The sequence below is a fragment of the Oncorhynchus keta genome, chromosome 26, assembly GCF_023373465.1.
Source record: "Oncorhynchus keta strain PuntledgeMale-10-30-2019 chromosome 26, Oket_V2, whole genome shotgun sequence".
Classification (NCBI taxonomy): Eukaryota; Metazoa; Chordata; class Actinopteri; order Salmoniformes; family Salmonidae; genus Oncorhynchus; species Oncorhynchus keta.
This window is the reverse complement of record NC_068446.1, coordinates 34790882-34807857: the sequence shown is the minus strand read 5'-3', so window position 1 is coordinate 34807857 and position 16976 is coordinate 34790882. Positions and strand designations below refer to the sequence as shown.

The following is a 16976-nucleotide window of genomic DNA, read 5'->3' as shown; positions in this document are numbered from 1 at the left end:
GAGGGAGGGAGATTCTGAGAGGGAGGGAGGGAGGGAGATGAGAGAGGGAGGGAGGGAGGGAGATTCTGAGAGGGAGGGAGATTCTGGAGGGAGAGATTCTGGAGGGAGGAGGAGAGAGGAGGGAGGGAGATTCTGAGAGGAGGGAGGAGAGGGAGGGAGATTCTGAGAGAGAGAGGGAGGGAGGGAGGGAGAGTGGAGAGAGGAGAGGGAGGGAGAGGGAGGGAGGGAGAGAGAGAGGAGAGGAGATGAGGAGGGAGGAGAGGGAGGGAGATCTGGAGAGGGAGGGAGGAGATTCTGAGAGAGGGAGGGAGATTCTGAGAGAGAGAGGGGAGGGAGAGGGAGATTCGAGATTCTGAGAGGAGAGGGAGGGAGATTCTGGAGGAGAGAGGGAGGGAGGGAGATTCTGAGGAGGAGGGAGATTCTGAGAGGAGGGAGATTCTGAGGAGAGAGGGAGGGAGGGAGATTCTGAGAGAGCCTCGGAGAGAGGGAGGGAGATTCTGAGAGAGAGGGAGGGAGGGAGATTCTGAGAGAGGGGTGAGGGAGATTCTGGAGGGAGGGAGAGAGAGAGATTCTGAGAGAGGAGGGAGGGAGATTCTGAGAGAGAAGAGGGGAGAGGAGGGAGCTTTGGAGAAAAGAGAGGGAGGGAGGAGATTCTGAGAAGGAGGGGAGAGAGGAGCTTTGGAGAAGAGGGGGAGGGAGGGAGATTCTGAGAGAAGGGGGGGGGAGATTCTGGGAGGGGGAGGGGAGATTCTGAGACAGATAGTGAGGGGGATTCGGAGAGTTAGGGAGGAGATTCGAGAGTTAGGGAGAGAGAGAGATTCTGAGAGTTAGAGGGAGATTCTGAGAGGGGAGAGTTAGGGGCGAGTGCGATTCGGAGAGTTAGGTTTAGAGGGAGATTCGGAGAGTTAGGTTTAGAGGGAGATTCGGAGAGTTAGGTTTAGAGGGAGATTCGGAGAGAGGGGGAAGGGAGGGAGATTCGTAGAGAGGGGGAAGGGAGGGAGGGAGATTCAGAGAGGGGGAGGGAGATTCGGAGGGAGGGAGATTCTGAGAGAGGGAGGGAGGGGGAGATTCTGAGAGGGAGGGAGGGAGGGAGATTCTGAGAGAGAGAGGGAGGGAGGGAGATTCTGAGAGAGGGAGGGAGGGAGGGAGATTCTGAGAGAGGGAGGGAGGGAGATTCTGAGAGAGGGAGGGAGGGAGATTCTGAGAGAGGGAGGGAGGGAGAGAGGAGGAGATTCTGAGAGAGAGAGAGAGAGAGAGAGAGAGAGAGAGAGAGAGAGAGAGAGAGAGAGAGAGAGAGAGAGAGAGAGAGAGAGAGAGAGAGAGAGAGTTATTGGAGAGTTAGGGAGCTTTGGAGAAAAGGGGAGGGAGGGAGTTAGGGAAAAGGGGATTCGGAGAGTTAGGGGGAGGGAGGAGAGCTTTGAGAGGGGAGTTAGGGGCTTTGGAAGGGGAGATTCGGGGAGGGAGATTCAGAGACAGATAGTGAGGGTTATTCGGAGAGTTAGGGGCGAGTGCGATTCGGAGAGTTAGGGGCGAGTGCGATTCGGAGAGTTAGGTTTAGAGGGAGATTCGGAGAGAGGGGGAAGGGAGGGAGATGAAAGGGAGAAGGGGTGGAAGGACCGAGAGGGACAAGGGGTGGAAGGACCGAGAGGGACAGGGGGTGGAAGGACCGAGAGGGACAAGGGGTGGAAGGACCGAGAGGGACAAGGGAGGGGGTGGAAGGACCGAGAGGGACAGGGGGTGGAAGGACCGAGAGGGAGAGGGGGTGGAAGGACCGAGAGGGAGAGGGGGTGGAAGGACCGAGAGGGAGAGGGGGTGGAAGGACCGAGAGGGAGAGGGGGTGGAAGGACCGAGAGGGAGAGGGGGTGGAAGGACCGAGAGGGAGAAGGGGTGGAAGGACCGAGAGGGAGAAGGGGTGGAAGGACCGAGAGGGAGAAGGGGTGGAAGGACCGAGAGGGAGAAGGGGTGGAAGGACCGAGAGGGAGAAGGGGTGGAAGGACCGAGAGGGAGAAGGGGTGGAAGGACCGAGAGGGAGAAGGGGTGGAAGGACCGAGAGGGAGAAGGTGTGGAAGGACCGAGAGAGACAGCGGGGAGGACGGAACGAGAGGGAAGGGGTGGAACGGAACGAGAGGGAAGGGGTGGAACGGAACGAGAGGGAAGGGGTGGAACGAACGAGAGGGAAGGGGTGGAACGAACGAGAGGGAAGGGGTGGAACGAAGGAGAGGGAAGGGGTGGAACGAACGAGAGGGAAGGGGTGGAACGAACGAGAGGGAAGGGGTGGAACGAACGAGAGGGAAGGGGTGGAAGGAACGAGAGAGAAGGGGTGGAAGGAACGAGAGAGGGGGGAACGAACGAGAGAGAGAGCGGGGTGGAACGAACGAGAGAGGGAGAGCGGGGTGGAACGAACGAGAGAGGGAGAGCGGGGTGGGAACGAACGAGAGAGGGAGAGCGGGGTGGAAACGAACGAGAGAGGGAGAGCGGGGTGGAACGAACGAGAGAGGGAGAGCGGGGTGGAACGAACGAGAGAGAGAGCGGGGTGGAACGAACGAGAGAGAGAGCGGGGGGTGGGAACGAACGAGAGAGAGAGCGGGGGCGACGGACGAGAGAGAGAGAGCGGGGGCGACGGACGAGAGAGAGAGCGGGGGCGACGGACGAGAGAGAGCGGGGGCGACGGACGAGAGAGAGCGGGGGCGGACGGACGAGAGAGAGCGGGGGGGGCGAACGAGAGAGAGCGGGGGGGGCGAACGAGAGAGAGCGGGGGGACGAACGAGAGAGCGGGGCGGACGAACGAGAGAGAGCGGGGCGGACGAACGAGAGAGAGCGGGGCGGACGAACGAGAGAGAGCGGGGCGGACGAACGAGAGAGAGCGGGGCGGACGAACGAGAGAGAGCGGGGCGGACGAACGAGAGAGAGCGGGGCGAACGAACGAGAGGGGGGGAATGAACAAACGAGAGAGCGAAGGGATGGATAGAAGGGGTGGAGCGAAGGGGTATAGCGAGCGGGAGGAACGAGCGAGCGAGAGAGAGAGAGAGCGGGGGGAACCAACGAGAGGGAGCGAGGGAGGCGAGAGGGGGAATGAACGAGAGGAGGCAACGAAAGAGAGGGGGGCAAACAAAAGGGGGGGACGAACTAGAGGGGGCCAACGAACTAGAGAGGGGGCAAACGAACAGAGAGGGGGGCAAACGAACTAGAGAGTGGGTGAACGAACTAGAGAGTGGGTGAACGAACTAGAGAGTGGGTGAACGAACTAGAGAGGGGACAATGAACGAACGAGAGACAAAGGGTGGAACGAACGAGAGACAAAGGGTGGAACGAACGAGAGACAAAGGGTGGAACGAACGAGAGACAAAGGGTGGAACGAACGAGAGAGAAAGGGTGGAAGGAACGAGAGAGAAAGGGTGGAAGGACCGAGAGGGAGAAGGGGTGGAAGGACCGAGAGGGAGAAGGGGTGGAAGGACCGAGAGGGAGAAGGGGTGGAAGGACCGAGAGGGAGAAGGGGTGGAAGGACCGAGAGGGAGAAGGGGTGGAAGGACCGAGAGGGAGAAGGGGTGGAACGAACGAGAGAGACAGCGGGGAGGACGGAACGAGAGGGAGAAGGGGTGGAACGAACGAGAGAGACAGCGGGGAGGACGGAACGAAGGAGAAGGGGTGGACGGAACGAGAGAGACAGCGGGGAGGACGGAACGAAGGAGAAGGGGTGGACGGAACGAAGGAGAAGGGGTGGACGGAACGAGAGGGAGAAGGGGTGGAAGGAACGAGAGGGAGAAGGGGTGGAAGGAACGAGAGGGAGAAGGGGTGGAAGGAACGAGAGGGAGAAGGGGTGGAAGGAACGAGAGGGAGAAGGGGTGGAAGGAACGAGAGGGAGAAGGGGTGGAAGGAACGAGAGGTGGAAGGAACGAGAGGGAGAAGGGGTGGAAGGAACGAGAGGGAGAAGGGGTGGAAGGAACGAGAGGGAGAAGGGGTGGAAGGAACAAGAGGGGTGGAAGGAACAAGAGGGGTGGAAGGAACGAGTGAGAGAAGGGGTGGAAGGAACAAGAGGGGTGGAAGGAACGAGAGAGAGAGGGGGTGGAACGAACAAGAGCGAGCGAGAGTGCGGGGTGGAAGGAACGAGAGAGGGAGAAGGGGTGGAAGGAACGAGAGAGGGAGAAGGGGTGGAAGGAACGAGAGAGGGAGAAGGGGTGGAAGGAACGAGAGAGGGAGAAGGGGTGGAAGGAACGAGAGAGGGAGAAGGGGTGGAAGGAACGAGAGAGGGAGAAGGGGTGGAAGGAACGAGAGAGGGAGAAGGGGTGGAAGGAACGAGAGGGAGAAGGGGTGGAAGGAACGAGAGAGGGGGGAACGGATGAGAGAGACAGCGGGGAGGACTGAATGAGAGAGAAGGGGTGGAAGGAACGAGAGGGAGAAGGGGTGGAACGAACAAGAGGGAGAAGGGGTGGAGCGAGCGAGCGAGAAGGGGTGGAGCGAGAGAAGGGGTGGAGCGAGCGAGAGAGACAGTGGGGGAGACAAATGAGAGAGAGAGCGGGGTGGAACGAACGAGAGAGAGCGGGGTGGGACGAACGAGAGAGAGCGGGGTGGAATGAACGAGAGAGAGCGAGAGAGCGGGGTGGAATGAACGAGAGAGCGAGAGAGCGGGGTGGAATGAACGAGAGAGAGCGGGGTGGAATGAACGAGAGAGAGCGGGCTGGAACGGACGAGAGAGAGCGGGGTGGAACGGACGAGAGAGAGCGGGGTGGAACGAACGAGAGAGAGCGGGGTGGAACGGACGAGAGAGAGCGGGGTGGAACGGACGAGAGAGAGCGGGGTGGAACGAACGAGAGAGAGCGGGGTGGAACGAACGAGAGAGAGCGGGGTGGAACGAACGAGAGAGAGCGGGGTGGAACGAACGAGAGAGAGCGGGGTGGAACGAACGAGAGAGAGCGGGGTGGAACGAACGAGAGAGAGCGGGGTGGAACGAACGAGAGAGAGCGGGGTGGAACGAACGAGAGAGAGAGAGCGGGGTGGAACGAACGAGAGAGAGAGAGAGAGCGGGGTGGAACGAACGAGAGAGAGAGAGAGCGGGGTGGAACGAACGAGAGAGAGAGAGAGCGGGGTGGAAAAACGAGAGAGAGAGAGAGCGGGGTGGAACGAACGAGAGAGAGAGAGCGGGGTGGAACGAACGAGAGAGAGAGAGCGGGGTGGAAACGAACGAGAGAGAGAGAGAGCGGTGGGGGTGGAACGAACGAGAGAGAGAGAGAGCGGGTGGAACGAACGAGAGAGAGAGAGCGGGGTGGAAACGAACGAGAGAGAGAGCGGGGGGGGTGGAACGAAGAGAGAGAGAGAGAGAGAGCGGGGTGGAAACGAACGAGAGAGAGCGGGGTGGAACGAACGAGAGAGAGCGGGGTGGAACGAACGAGAGAGAGAGCTGGGGGTGGAAAACGAACGAGAGAGAGAGAGCGGGTGGAACGAACGAGAGAGAGAGAGCGGGGTGGAACGAACGAGAGAGAGAGAGCGGGGGGTGGAAACGAACGAGAGAGAGAGCGGGGGCGACGAACGAGAGAGAGAGCGGGGGCGACGAACGAGAGAGAGAGCGGGGGCGACGAACGAGAGAGAGAGAACAGAGAGAGAGGGGGCGACGAACGAGAGAGAGAGCGGGGCGAACGAACGAGAGAGAGAGCGGGGCGACGAACGAGAGAGAGAGCGGGGGGCGAGAACGAACTAGAGAGGGGGTCAGAGCGAACTTAGAGAGGGGGGGGGTGAACGTGGGGAACTAGAGAGTGGGTGAACGAACTAGAGGGGACAATGAACGAACGAGAAAGAGGACAATGAACGAACGAGAGGGGGTGAGAAAGGGTGGGTGAACGAACGAGAGAGAAAGGGTGGAACGAACGAGAGAGAAAGGGTGGAAACGAGAGAAAGGGGTGGAACGAGAGAGAAAGGGTGGAACGAACAAGAGAGAAAGGGTGAACGAGAGAGAAAGGGTGGAAACGAACGAGAGAGAAAGGGTGGAACGAACGAGAGGGGGAAACGAATGAGAGGGGGAATGAACTAGAGAATGAGAGAGAGAGGGGGGTAAGGAACGAGAGAGGTTGGGATGGGGGTTGGGATGGGGACTATCGAGAGAGGGGGAGGGTGAGGGAGGGGGGACGGGGAAAGTGAACGAAAGAGAGCGGGAGGAATGGACGAAAGAGAGAGAGGGGGGAACAAACGAAAGAGCGGAGAACGAAAGATTTGGGAAATTAACGATAGAAAGCTGGAGAGAGAGAGAAAGGGAATGATTCAGATGGTGAGAGATAATGACTAAAGGAGGAGTTAAAGGGAGAATTAGAGAAGTTGAAGTGACGGAGAGAGAGAAAATAAATGTGTGGTGAAGTCAGGTCATTTCCAACTCACTTAGTGAAGCTATGTTTTATTGACTGTACAAAGAGTCTCTGACCGTGCATTTAGACATGAAGGAGTCTCATTCTATCCAGGATTGAAATCTTTGACCCAGTCCCTATCATGTCTCAAGATGTTGGTTTCTATTATTTGCAGTATGAGGAAGACCAAGAATTGGAGCCCGTTATCATTTGTATCCATTGGCAGGTTGTTGTTTCTGACTCGAAATCTCAAGAAGAATTGAAAGATTTATTCTGCCTTCCATTTAAGTATCAAGTGCAAATTGAATGTGGAAATAGAAAGGATTCACAGATTTGTAGGACACAGTATTGCACATGTCTGGGTCGCTCCCAGGTCAACCATCGCCACCCGAAGAGTCACGGTTGCCATGCCAGGGATCTATTGGCGTCGTTATGGGCGACTGCTCGGCGGAGGTGCTAATTTGTTAATATTCCTTCCGAGAGGCGTCTTAATTAGGTTTAAGTTTCATGCCTAATTTAGTTATTATGCGCAGGATGAATGAACTAATGAACGTTCCAAGATTTCAGATCACTTCCTGCTTCGAGTAAATGTATTCTTTATTTTTTTGGTGAATTAATTGTTGGCGGGTTAACCTTGCTCTCATTTGTTTAATCATTGGAAATAGTCTGGGATTTTCTCTTTAACTGCTTATTGCAGAGGGTCTGTATTTACAGTGATAATGGAGAGTAAAAAAATAATCATCAGAATATATTTTTTTTCAACAAAACAAAAGGATCTCGATCGACTTTGAAATGTCTCAAACCAAATAGAAACTGTGTAGAAATAATGGACCTCCATTTATAGTCTCTTCTCTCTGTCCAGCTTGATAACAGTAATCGAAATGAAAGCTTAACAGTCAGGGAGTTTAGAAAATTACAAAAGCAATAGATGGAGGAATATTTTTATGCTAAGTTTGATATAATAAATATAAGGCAAGGATTTTAAGGATTTTAATTGCGGCAATCCGGGCCTTGGTGAAGACTGTATGTGGCTTGTGGTGAAATTAGTTTGACTCCCCTGATCTTCCAATCAATCAATCATAGAAGGTGTAACTATGGCCCGTGGTCTGGTCAAACGGTAATGCTTCTACGGAACCATATACAATCCCCCCGCAGCCGGTGTCCCGGTTCCATCCCCACTTCAGCACTACGCATTTCTCATCTCTCTATTCATTTGCTCCCATCTTTTCACTAATAAAATAAACATACGTAAGGTGTTCAACATTCCATCCTCCTTTAAAAAAAGAAAAGAAACTGTAATTATTTATTTGTTGTTTCTTTCTCCACAGATTCCGGGAGTCCATCCTGTTAGAGACCATCAGTAGCAGGCATCCCAATAAGTCAAAACTATCCTCTCTAGCCTTTCCTCTGTTTGTGTCCACAGGGATGGTTCAGTCCAGGTCAGGTGTTTGTGCTGGATGAGTACTGCGCCCGCTACGGTGTGAGGGGCTGCCACCGCCACCTCAGCTACCTTCGGGACCTGATGGAGTACTCTGAGAACAACACCCTGGTCGACCCCACCCTCCTGCATTACAGCTATGCCTTCTGTGCCTCCCACATCCATGGCAATAGGTACATACATCAAAAGCTTCACAAATGAGTTAAGTGTTATATTAAAGCAACTACAGGTTTTTGCTTGTACTGTTTGCCGAACTGAAATGTCTCCGAAGCTCAGATGGTGTGTCAAGGTGATTTAAAAAAAATAATAATTCTATAACCAGTGAAAAGATGCATCCCACTGTGAAAAACTGATTGAATCAACGTTGTTTCCATGTCATTTCAACCCAAAAAAGTAGATGTGATGGTGTGGAATCAACATGGAAAACTGATTGGATTTTCAAAAGGTCATCAACGTAGGGAGAGGAATTTTGTCTTTTTTTCACCCAACTTTTAACCTAAATCCAATGACATGGTGACGTTTTTTTGTTGATTTCACGTTAGTTTCAACTCAACCAAACTGATGTCTGTGCCTGGTGGGAATCTTGTTCACACTCTTCCATTCATTGCCCCTATAGTATGTCATACACCCATAGAAAAGCTTGTATACTTTTTATTTCACATTTCAGAAATCAAGGAATCAGAAATATTTAGGTAAAAGAGAAACTGTGGGTTTTTGTGTGATGTAAAGACGAGTCCTGCAAAGAGACTTGATAATACCACAATAGTAACCTCCCACCCAGGTTGGCTCTTTCAATGTCTATTTTATTTCTCCATTATTTGAGAAAGAGGGAGAACGTGTACAGAGTCTCTGCATGCAAATGATCACTTAGCTGTTAACTCTGCATCGCAGCGTAGTATGATTAGAAAATTAATACAGGTTCTATATCCGTTTTTAATAGGTTGATAATTGTTCCCTTTTCATCCTCCATGTTTTCTTATATCTTTTTCTTTGGTTTATCATTATTCATTTCTATACACAATTTCTGAAACTATATATGTTTGAGGGTTGATGTTTAGATTTAACCAAATATCCAAGGTTTTTACACAGAGAAAAATGTTCACGACCACCAAATAATTATAATGAAATATAATAATATTTTCTGGACATGAGTTAGTATAGTACTTTTGTCAAAAGCATGTCATTTGTTTCTTGTATTTAGTCTGATATGAGCAGTATGCCTTGGCCACTTGTCAGCTTAACAGCTCCTCTCTATCCCTCTTAAGGCATCCGCATGCTTCCCATTATGATTACATTTTGTGACATTTTTGTTTGTTTTCATCTTTGGACAAGGTTTTTTTTGGCTTTTCATGCTCGCATTCTTTCCTGAGGTAAGCCGAAGTTTGGTAGCCGAAGTTTGGTAGCCGAAGTTTGGTAGCCGAAGTTTGGTAGCCGAAGTTTGGTAGCCGAAGTCTTCAGTAAAGCCGTATTCTTCAATGGTGTTTGTTGTCATTCAACGAGACAACTACTTTTCATGCACATTTTTTTCACTTGAGAAATACTGCACCAAACATCTTGAATGTGAAATTCCATGACTAAGACCTCTGCAAAAACTTCAAAATGGATTTCAGATTTCTTGAGTTACTCTACCTAGAAAGTGTATACCGACTACTGTGTCTCAAGATGGACTAACTGTGCTATTGCTGCTTTTTCCTCGTAATTCAAGCGAAGGTATTTTAAGGCAGTATGGGAGGCACATCAGAGTTCTGCTAGGAGCATTATGTAGACGCCTTTACGGCTATTAGTGTCCCACTTACCTCAAATAACCCCATGCTTGACTTCCCCTGTGATAAATGCTAATATATGTGCTTTCTCTCTTTGTTGAGTAATTTAGCCAATTAGAGAACGTAATGATTAGCCTCTGTGTAATCACCATGTATAAACAGGGGAGATTGCTGGAACTGGCTTTTTGTCAGTTGGAGTTGTAATTTGAATAATTGATGCCTATTCAGTGCTCTGATGCTGCCAGAAAGGGTGTGCAAGGGAGTGGAAGATGGCATCGGGTAGCATGAGGCCACAGACTGAGATGGAGGTAGCTTTATGCAACAGCCTTATGCAATCTGTAACTTGTCTTTGTAAACGAAAAGGGGTGGGTCTTGGCGAATGTAACATTTATTTTAAATTATATATATTTTTTAATCTGTCAGATCTGCCGTATACAAAACCGTGCCTTTTCCTTGTGATGTATGGGTGCACACCTGCATTTTGAGGTTAGCCTCTGCACTTTGAGAACAATAGTTGTCAATTAACTGGTTGAGTGTACTATTTCTTTATCAGAGCTGTCATTTTTTAGCTGTTGCACAAAGTACACTTCCGCCTGTACATTTCCCTTTACGTGGTCTTTTATAATCACATTCTTTGTACAATGGTTGTGAAAGGTGCTGGTGATTTCTGGAAAAAAAGGTGTTCCTTGAAAAGGGAACACTTGCTAACTTTGTGACAACTTTTTGTGGATCATTGGTTTTGATTGACGGAAGATGGAAGAGTGGACTCATTGAGCTTTGCCACCAACATGAGTCTGTGCAGGTGTGGCTTGCATCTTCATGGAGACGGGTGTGTTTGGGAGCGGAGCACGGTTACAGCAGCCCATGGCAAAGGGAGCGAAAGGGCAGCACTGTGAGCTGTGTGAATAGTGACAGTGGACACATCTTCTGCTCACCTCCTTCTCACCTGTCACTTCCTATCCCCCGCTTCTCAGAGCCGTCTGGCTCTCATTGGCTCGGGATGTGACCGGAGCTTTTACTTCTGCCACCCTGACTCCTCATGCCACCCATCTCCTGTCTCTCCTAACTGCCAGCCTCGTCTGATCCCCATGCTGCTAAAGGTAGGTGACACGCACACGGTGCCCTGCCACGTGTGGCCGCCGACTCACCATCAGATGACGCCCACTCCTTCGGATGTGATTTACCCAGACATCAGGAAGTTTGGAGCGTGGTCGAAGACGACAGTCATCACTTACAGATGAGCCGTATCCACTGTAAACACCCTGACATGAAACTACAGATGTCCCAACAAGCCTGCAGTAACCTACAGCCCCATCCTGGAGCCTGTTAACCCTTTGTGAGTGGGGGTCAGCGTTTAGCCCCAACTCAAACATGCTTGCTTCATTAAGCATCAACAATGCGTCTGCCCTCGACAAGCTGTCGCACCGCGCCCAGCTCTGACGTGTGCAGCCAAGCATGACAGGAAGTTTGATTGGTTTTGATAGCAGTCGGAGAAACGCTACTGCGGGAAAGCCAGTTACAAGCACAGGGGTTCTACTTGAGATTTTAATGGCCTATCAGGGTATTTTCGATTTGGCCTGATGCCAACATTTTTGGTGTTAACAAGGCAGGCTTTGAGTGCTCGTATCCTTGCAACACTTTGAATTTTACAAGGATAGCAACATAGAGATGGTATGTATCAGAGGACTGAACAACTGAAGTGACAGTCTGTTCTTTGTCAGACTCCGTACCGCAAAACTGTCAGTATTGATCAATCATGCAATCTGATGTTTTGCTTGTGTCTATATTTGTATAAGGCATATTGCCTTTGCTAAATGAACAGATTCTTTATCCTTGTTTATCTTATCTTTGAATTTTAGCAACTGGCCAGCTCACAGGACCTATAGGCTTGGGCTGGGACTAAGGCCTAGTGCAGGGATCATCTAGATTCAGCCACTGAACTATGTATTTTCTTGAGGGATGGTTGTGGTGCCAGAACACTAATTGGGATCATCTAGATTCAGCCACGGGCCAGCTCACAGGACCTATAGGCTTGGGCTGGGACTAAGGCCTAGTGCAGGGATCATCTAGATTCAGCCACTGAACTATGTATTTTCTTGAGGGATGGTTGTGGTGCCAGAACACTAATTGGGATCATCTAGATTCAGCCACGGGCCAGCTCACAGGACCTATAGGCTTGGGCTGGGACTAAGGCCTAGTGCAGGGATCATCTAGATTCAGCCACTGAACTATGTATTTTCTTGAGGGATGGTTGTGGTGCCAGAACACTAATTGGGATCATCTAGATTCAGCCACGGGCCAGCTCACAGGACCTATAGGCTTGGGCTGGGACTAAGGCCTAGTGCAGAGATCATCTAGATCCAGCCACTGAACTATGTATTTTCTTGAGGGATGGTTGTGGTGCCAGAACACTAATTGGAAATAATTTGTAGACTGATTGACTGCAAGAAGCCCAAACAGATATATATATTTAACTAAAACATAACAATTTAAAACCTTGCTTACATTTGTATATGATCACGTGTCTCTCTCTTATGGGTGGGTATACATGGGAACAGAGTTCCAAAAATTTAATTACTTGGAGCTGATTTCCTGTTTTTTTACAGTATTTTATGTCCAACAATGAAAATGATAAATAATTCAATAATATACAGTACCAGTCAAAAGTTTGGACACACCTACTCATTCAATGTTTTTTCTTTATTTGTACCATTTTCTACATTGTGGAATAATAGTGAAGACATCAAAACTATGAAATAACAGTGTTATTATTCAAAGTAGCCACCCTATCTATGCCTTGATGATAACTTTGCACACTCTTTGCATTCTCTTAACCAGCTTCACCTGGAATGCTTTTCCAACAGTCTTGAAAGAGTTCCCACATATGCTGAGCATTTGTTGACTGCTTTTCCTTCACTCTGCAGTCCAACTCATCTCAATTGGGTTGAGATCGGGAGATTGTGGAGGCTAGGTCATCTGATGCAGCACTCCATCACTTTGCTTCTTGGTCAAATAGCCCTTACACAGCCTGGAGGTGTGTTGGGTCATTGTCCTGTGGAAAAACAAATGCTAGTCTCACTAAGCCAAACCAGATGGGATGGCGTATTGCTGCAGAATGTGGTGGTAGCCATGCTGATTGAGTGCGCGTTGAATTCTAAATAAATCACTGACAGTGCCAACAGCAAAGCACCACCACACCTTCTCCTCAATGCTTTACGTTGGGAACCATATATGCGGAGATCATCCATTCACCTACTCTGCATCTCACAAAGACACTGCGGTTGGAACAAAAATGTCAAATTTGGACTCATCAGACCAAAGGACAGATTTCCACCAGTCCAATGTCCATTGCTCTTGTCTTGGCCAAAGCAAATCTCTTCTTCTTATTGGTGTCCTTTAGTAGTGATTTTTGTTGCAATTCGACCATGAATGCCTGATTTCACGCAGTCTCCTCTGAACAGTTGATGTTGAGATGTGTCTGTTACTTGAACTCTGTGAAGCATGTATTTGGGCTGCAATCTGAAGTGCAGTTAACTGTAAATCACTTATCCTCTGCAGCAGAGGTAACTCTGGGGTTTCCTTTCCTGTGGCTGTCCTCATGAGAGCCAGTTTCGTCATAGTGCTTGATGGTTTTTGCAACTGCACTTGAAGAAACTTTCAAAAGTATAAATAAAGAAAAACCCTTGAGTGAGTACTGTATATGTTATTTTTCGCTAAAACCACCCGCGGGACAAATTCGCTGTTGGAGAACCCTGACCTAGTGTATGGCCGAAGGATGGGGAGGGAGGGCTGCTTTTACATGGCCCTTATATCTTCATCTGGACGTTTGGACTGGAGTGTGAGAGATGAACAGAACAAGAAATCCACTCCCTTTTTACCACGACATGAAAGAAAATGTCCTTGCCATCCCATGAGTGAGCATACTCGCCCACCGCTCCTAGCACTATCCTTTTTGTGTGTTCCTTTGGGATTAGCTGGTGCTTGTTAAAGGGGTTGGCAGCAGGGGGGGGAGTTAATGAATTGATGGATTTAAGGAACAAGTAGTCCTTACAAATGCTGTTGTGAAGAGAGGGCTGTTTTTCATTGTAGACCAGGGCCTTTTGGGGATTGAACGGAGAGCAGTTGAAGTGAAGGCCTGATGTTCAGACACAATACACTACAAGCTTTTCATTGTCACTCCATTTCTTGAGCTTCTTTTTTATAGAGTCCTTTATGACAGCTAAATACTTTTTTACGTTTCTAATGTGAGGTTTATTATTTTACTCTAAAGCCAGGCACATTTTGGATAGGATGGTTCACACTCATATTTATTCTAGAATTACCGTAGTCAGCTTTTTTTTGTGTAACTCTCTTGGCAGAGTAAACAACACGCAAACCATTTGTAAATGCTTCATAACTAAATTGCAATTCACAATTCAGTTTTTCTACTTCAACTTCAAGTCAAATTAAATGGTATTTGTCACATGCGCTGAATATAACAGGTGAAATGCTTACTTTACAAGCCCTTAACGAGCAATGCAGTTTTAAGAAATAAGCAGTTTAAAAAATAAGTGTTCAAGTATTTACTAAAATAAACTGAAGTAAAAAAAATAGTCAGAAATATTGTTGCAGATACATCTTGTTCTTCCCTGCTAGAGGCTAATGCATAATGTTCAGGAGCTCACTGCATACGCTTTTATAAGCACAACTCATTAACACAGACAACCTCACCCCCTCCTCTCAGTGAAAGCCAGTGTTGTTTTGAGGCAGCGCCTTTTTTCTTTCAGTTGAAAGAAGCCCAGGAAGTCAAGGTTAGCAGTCCGGGTAGTGATTGCATTTTCTTCTCTTTCCCCAGAGTGCCTATTAATGGGAAGGCAAGAAGAGAATGGAAGCTTTACAAACATTAAAGTGGCAATCTGTGATTGCTACATCCATTTGTTGACTTTTAAATGAATGATATATAGCCATTGATTCTTGAAAAATATAACTTAAATGAGCAACTGTCCAACCCCATCAGAACCCAAAATATAAACTTCTTTTTTTTTTTACATAGTTTACAAACAATGTCATTCTAGACACAGACTGTATATTTTCAAAACATGTTTAAAACTATCATTTTGATTTCATGGGTGGTCAGTCCTTGCATGCATAGCCCTGTCTATGAATTTCAGAGTGGATACTTTACTCCAGCCCCATCCCTCAGCTGTTTACCAAAGAATGTGGTGGGGTGGCCGCTTTGTTCTTGTTTGAACTGCAGATTTCCCCTATAATGAAATGCTCATCAAATATTTTCGTGTTTTATTTTTCAGGCCGGATGGGATAGGCACAGTCACTGAGGAAGAGAGAGAACAGTTTGAGGACATAAGAAGCCGTCTCCTGAGTCTATTGGACAACCAGATCATCCATTTTAGGTACTACTTCCTCTACAATTGACATGATTACAAACAATGGTATGTAGGCTTCATTTGTCAGTAATACACTAGTAACTGAGTATAATAAAAACCTTCCAAACATTTAACCCCCTAAGGTCTAATTAGCATAATAAAGAATCTCTATAAATCTGTCAGTTTAAGCTAGAGATGTTTTTTCACAAAATCACAATCGTCTCTAGCGTCCGAATGGTTTAGTCTACAAACTATTATGACCCCTCTATGGAAAGCGTCTTGGGACTTGTCTGAAGTTGGTACAGCCCATCTGCCAACTTCTGTCTGTAGCGTCCAAACAATTTGGGCTACACACTACAGTACATGTCGGTTGTTTTGCTCTAGGACGCCCACAGGCCTCAACACTAGTCTGAAGGTCCCTTGGTACCAGTTGAAAAGATTTATGGAAGTATATATGGAGACTGTTTAGTGCCAAAAATAAGGGGTTAAATACACATCAAAAATAATGTTTCCTGATCTTATATCTATCTCTAAGCTATACAGTACCAGTCAAAAGTTTAGACACACCTACTCATTAAAGGGTTTTTCTTTATCGTTACTATTTTCTACATTGTAGAATAATAGTGAAGACATCAAAACTATGACAATAACACATATGGAATCATGTAGTAACCAAAAAAGTGTCAAACAAAGCTAAATATGTACTATATTTGAGATTCTTCAAAGTAGCCACCATTTTGCGTTGACAGCTTCGCACGCTCTTAGCATCCTCTCAACCAGCTTCATGAGGTAGTCACCTGGAATGCATTTCAATTAACAGCTGTGCCTTGTTAAAAGTTAATTTGTGGAGTTTCTTTCATTAATGCATTTGAATCAGTTGTGTTGTGACAGGGTAGGGGTGGTATACAGAAGATATCCCAATTTGGTAAAAGACCATATTAGGACAAGAACAGCTCAAGACCAGCTCCAAAAAGCAAAAACAAACAACAATCCATCATTACTTTAAGACATGAAGGTCAGTCAATGCGGAATATTTCAAGAACTTTGAAAGTTTCTTCAAGTGCAGTCGCGAAAACCATCAAGTGCTATGATGAAGCTGGCTCTCATGAGGACCGCCACAGGAAAGGATGACCCAGAGTTACCTCTGCTGTCGAGGATAAGGTCATTAGAGTTACCAGCCTCAGCAATTGCAGCCCAAATAAATGCTTCAGAGTTCAAGTAACAAACACATCTCAACATCAACTGTTCAGAGGGGACTGTGTGAATCAGGCCTTCATGGTTGAATTGCTGCAAAGAAACGACTACTAAAGGACACCAATAAGAAAAGACTTGCTTGGGCCAAGAAACATGAGCAATGGACATTAGACTGGTGGAATCTGTCCTTTGGTCTGATCAGTACAAATTTGAGATTTTTTGTTTCCAACTGCTATGTCTTTGTGAGATGCAGAGTCGGTGAATGAATGATCTCTGCATGTGTGGTTCTCATCGTGAAGCATGGAGGAGGCGGTGTGATGGTGTGGGGTGCTTTTCTGGTGACACTGTCAGGGATTTATTTAGAATTCAAGGCATACTTAACCAGCATGGCTACCACAGCATTCTGCAACAATATGCCATCCCATCTGGTTTGCGCTTAGTGGGACTGTCATTTTGTTTTTCAACAGGACAATGACCCAACACACCTCCAGGCTGTATAAGGCTTTCTGACTCCACAATCTCCCAACCTCAACCCAGTTGAGTTGGTTTGGGATGAGTTGGATTGCAGAGTGAAGGAAAAGCAGCCAACAAGTGCTCAGAATATGTGGGAACTCCTTCAAGTTGGAAAAGCATTCCAGGTGAAGCTGGTTGAGAGAATGCCAAGAGTGTGCAAAGCTGTTATCAAGGCAAAGGGTGGCTACTTTGAAGAATCTCAAATATAAAATACATTTTGATTTGTTTAACACTTTTTGATACATGATTCCATATGTGTTATTTCATAGTTTTGATGCTTTCACTATTATTCTACAATGTAGAACTTTTTTTTTAATAAAGAAAAACCCTTGAATGAGTAGGTGTGTCCAAACTTTTGACTGGATGTGTAGGACAG

General features: G+C 47.9%; 1 protein-coding gene across 7 annotated transcripts in view; it reads left to right on the top strand.

The window, feature by feature from the left end:
• Positions 1-16976, top strand: part of LOC118358779 (calcium-dependent secretion activator 2) — a 274241-nt gene that overhangs the window by 173409 nt on the left and 83856 nt on the right. For all 7 annotated transcript variants that reach the window (XM_052480603.1, XM_052480605.1, XM_052480602.1 and 4 more), the window contains exons 13-14: positions 7753-7940; positions 14819-14920. In XM_052480603.1, coding sequence (XP_052336563.1) covers positions 7753-7940; positions 14819-14920 — 290 coding nt within the window. The remainder of the gene's footprint in view (positions 1-7752; positions 7941-14818; positions 14921-16976) is intronic.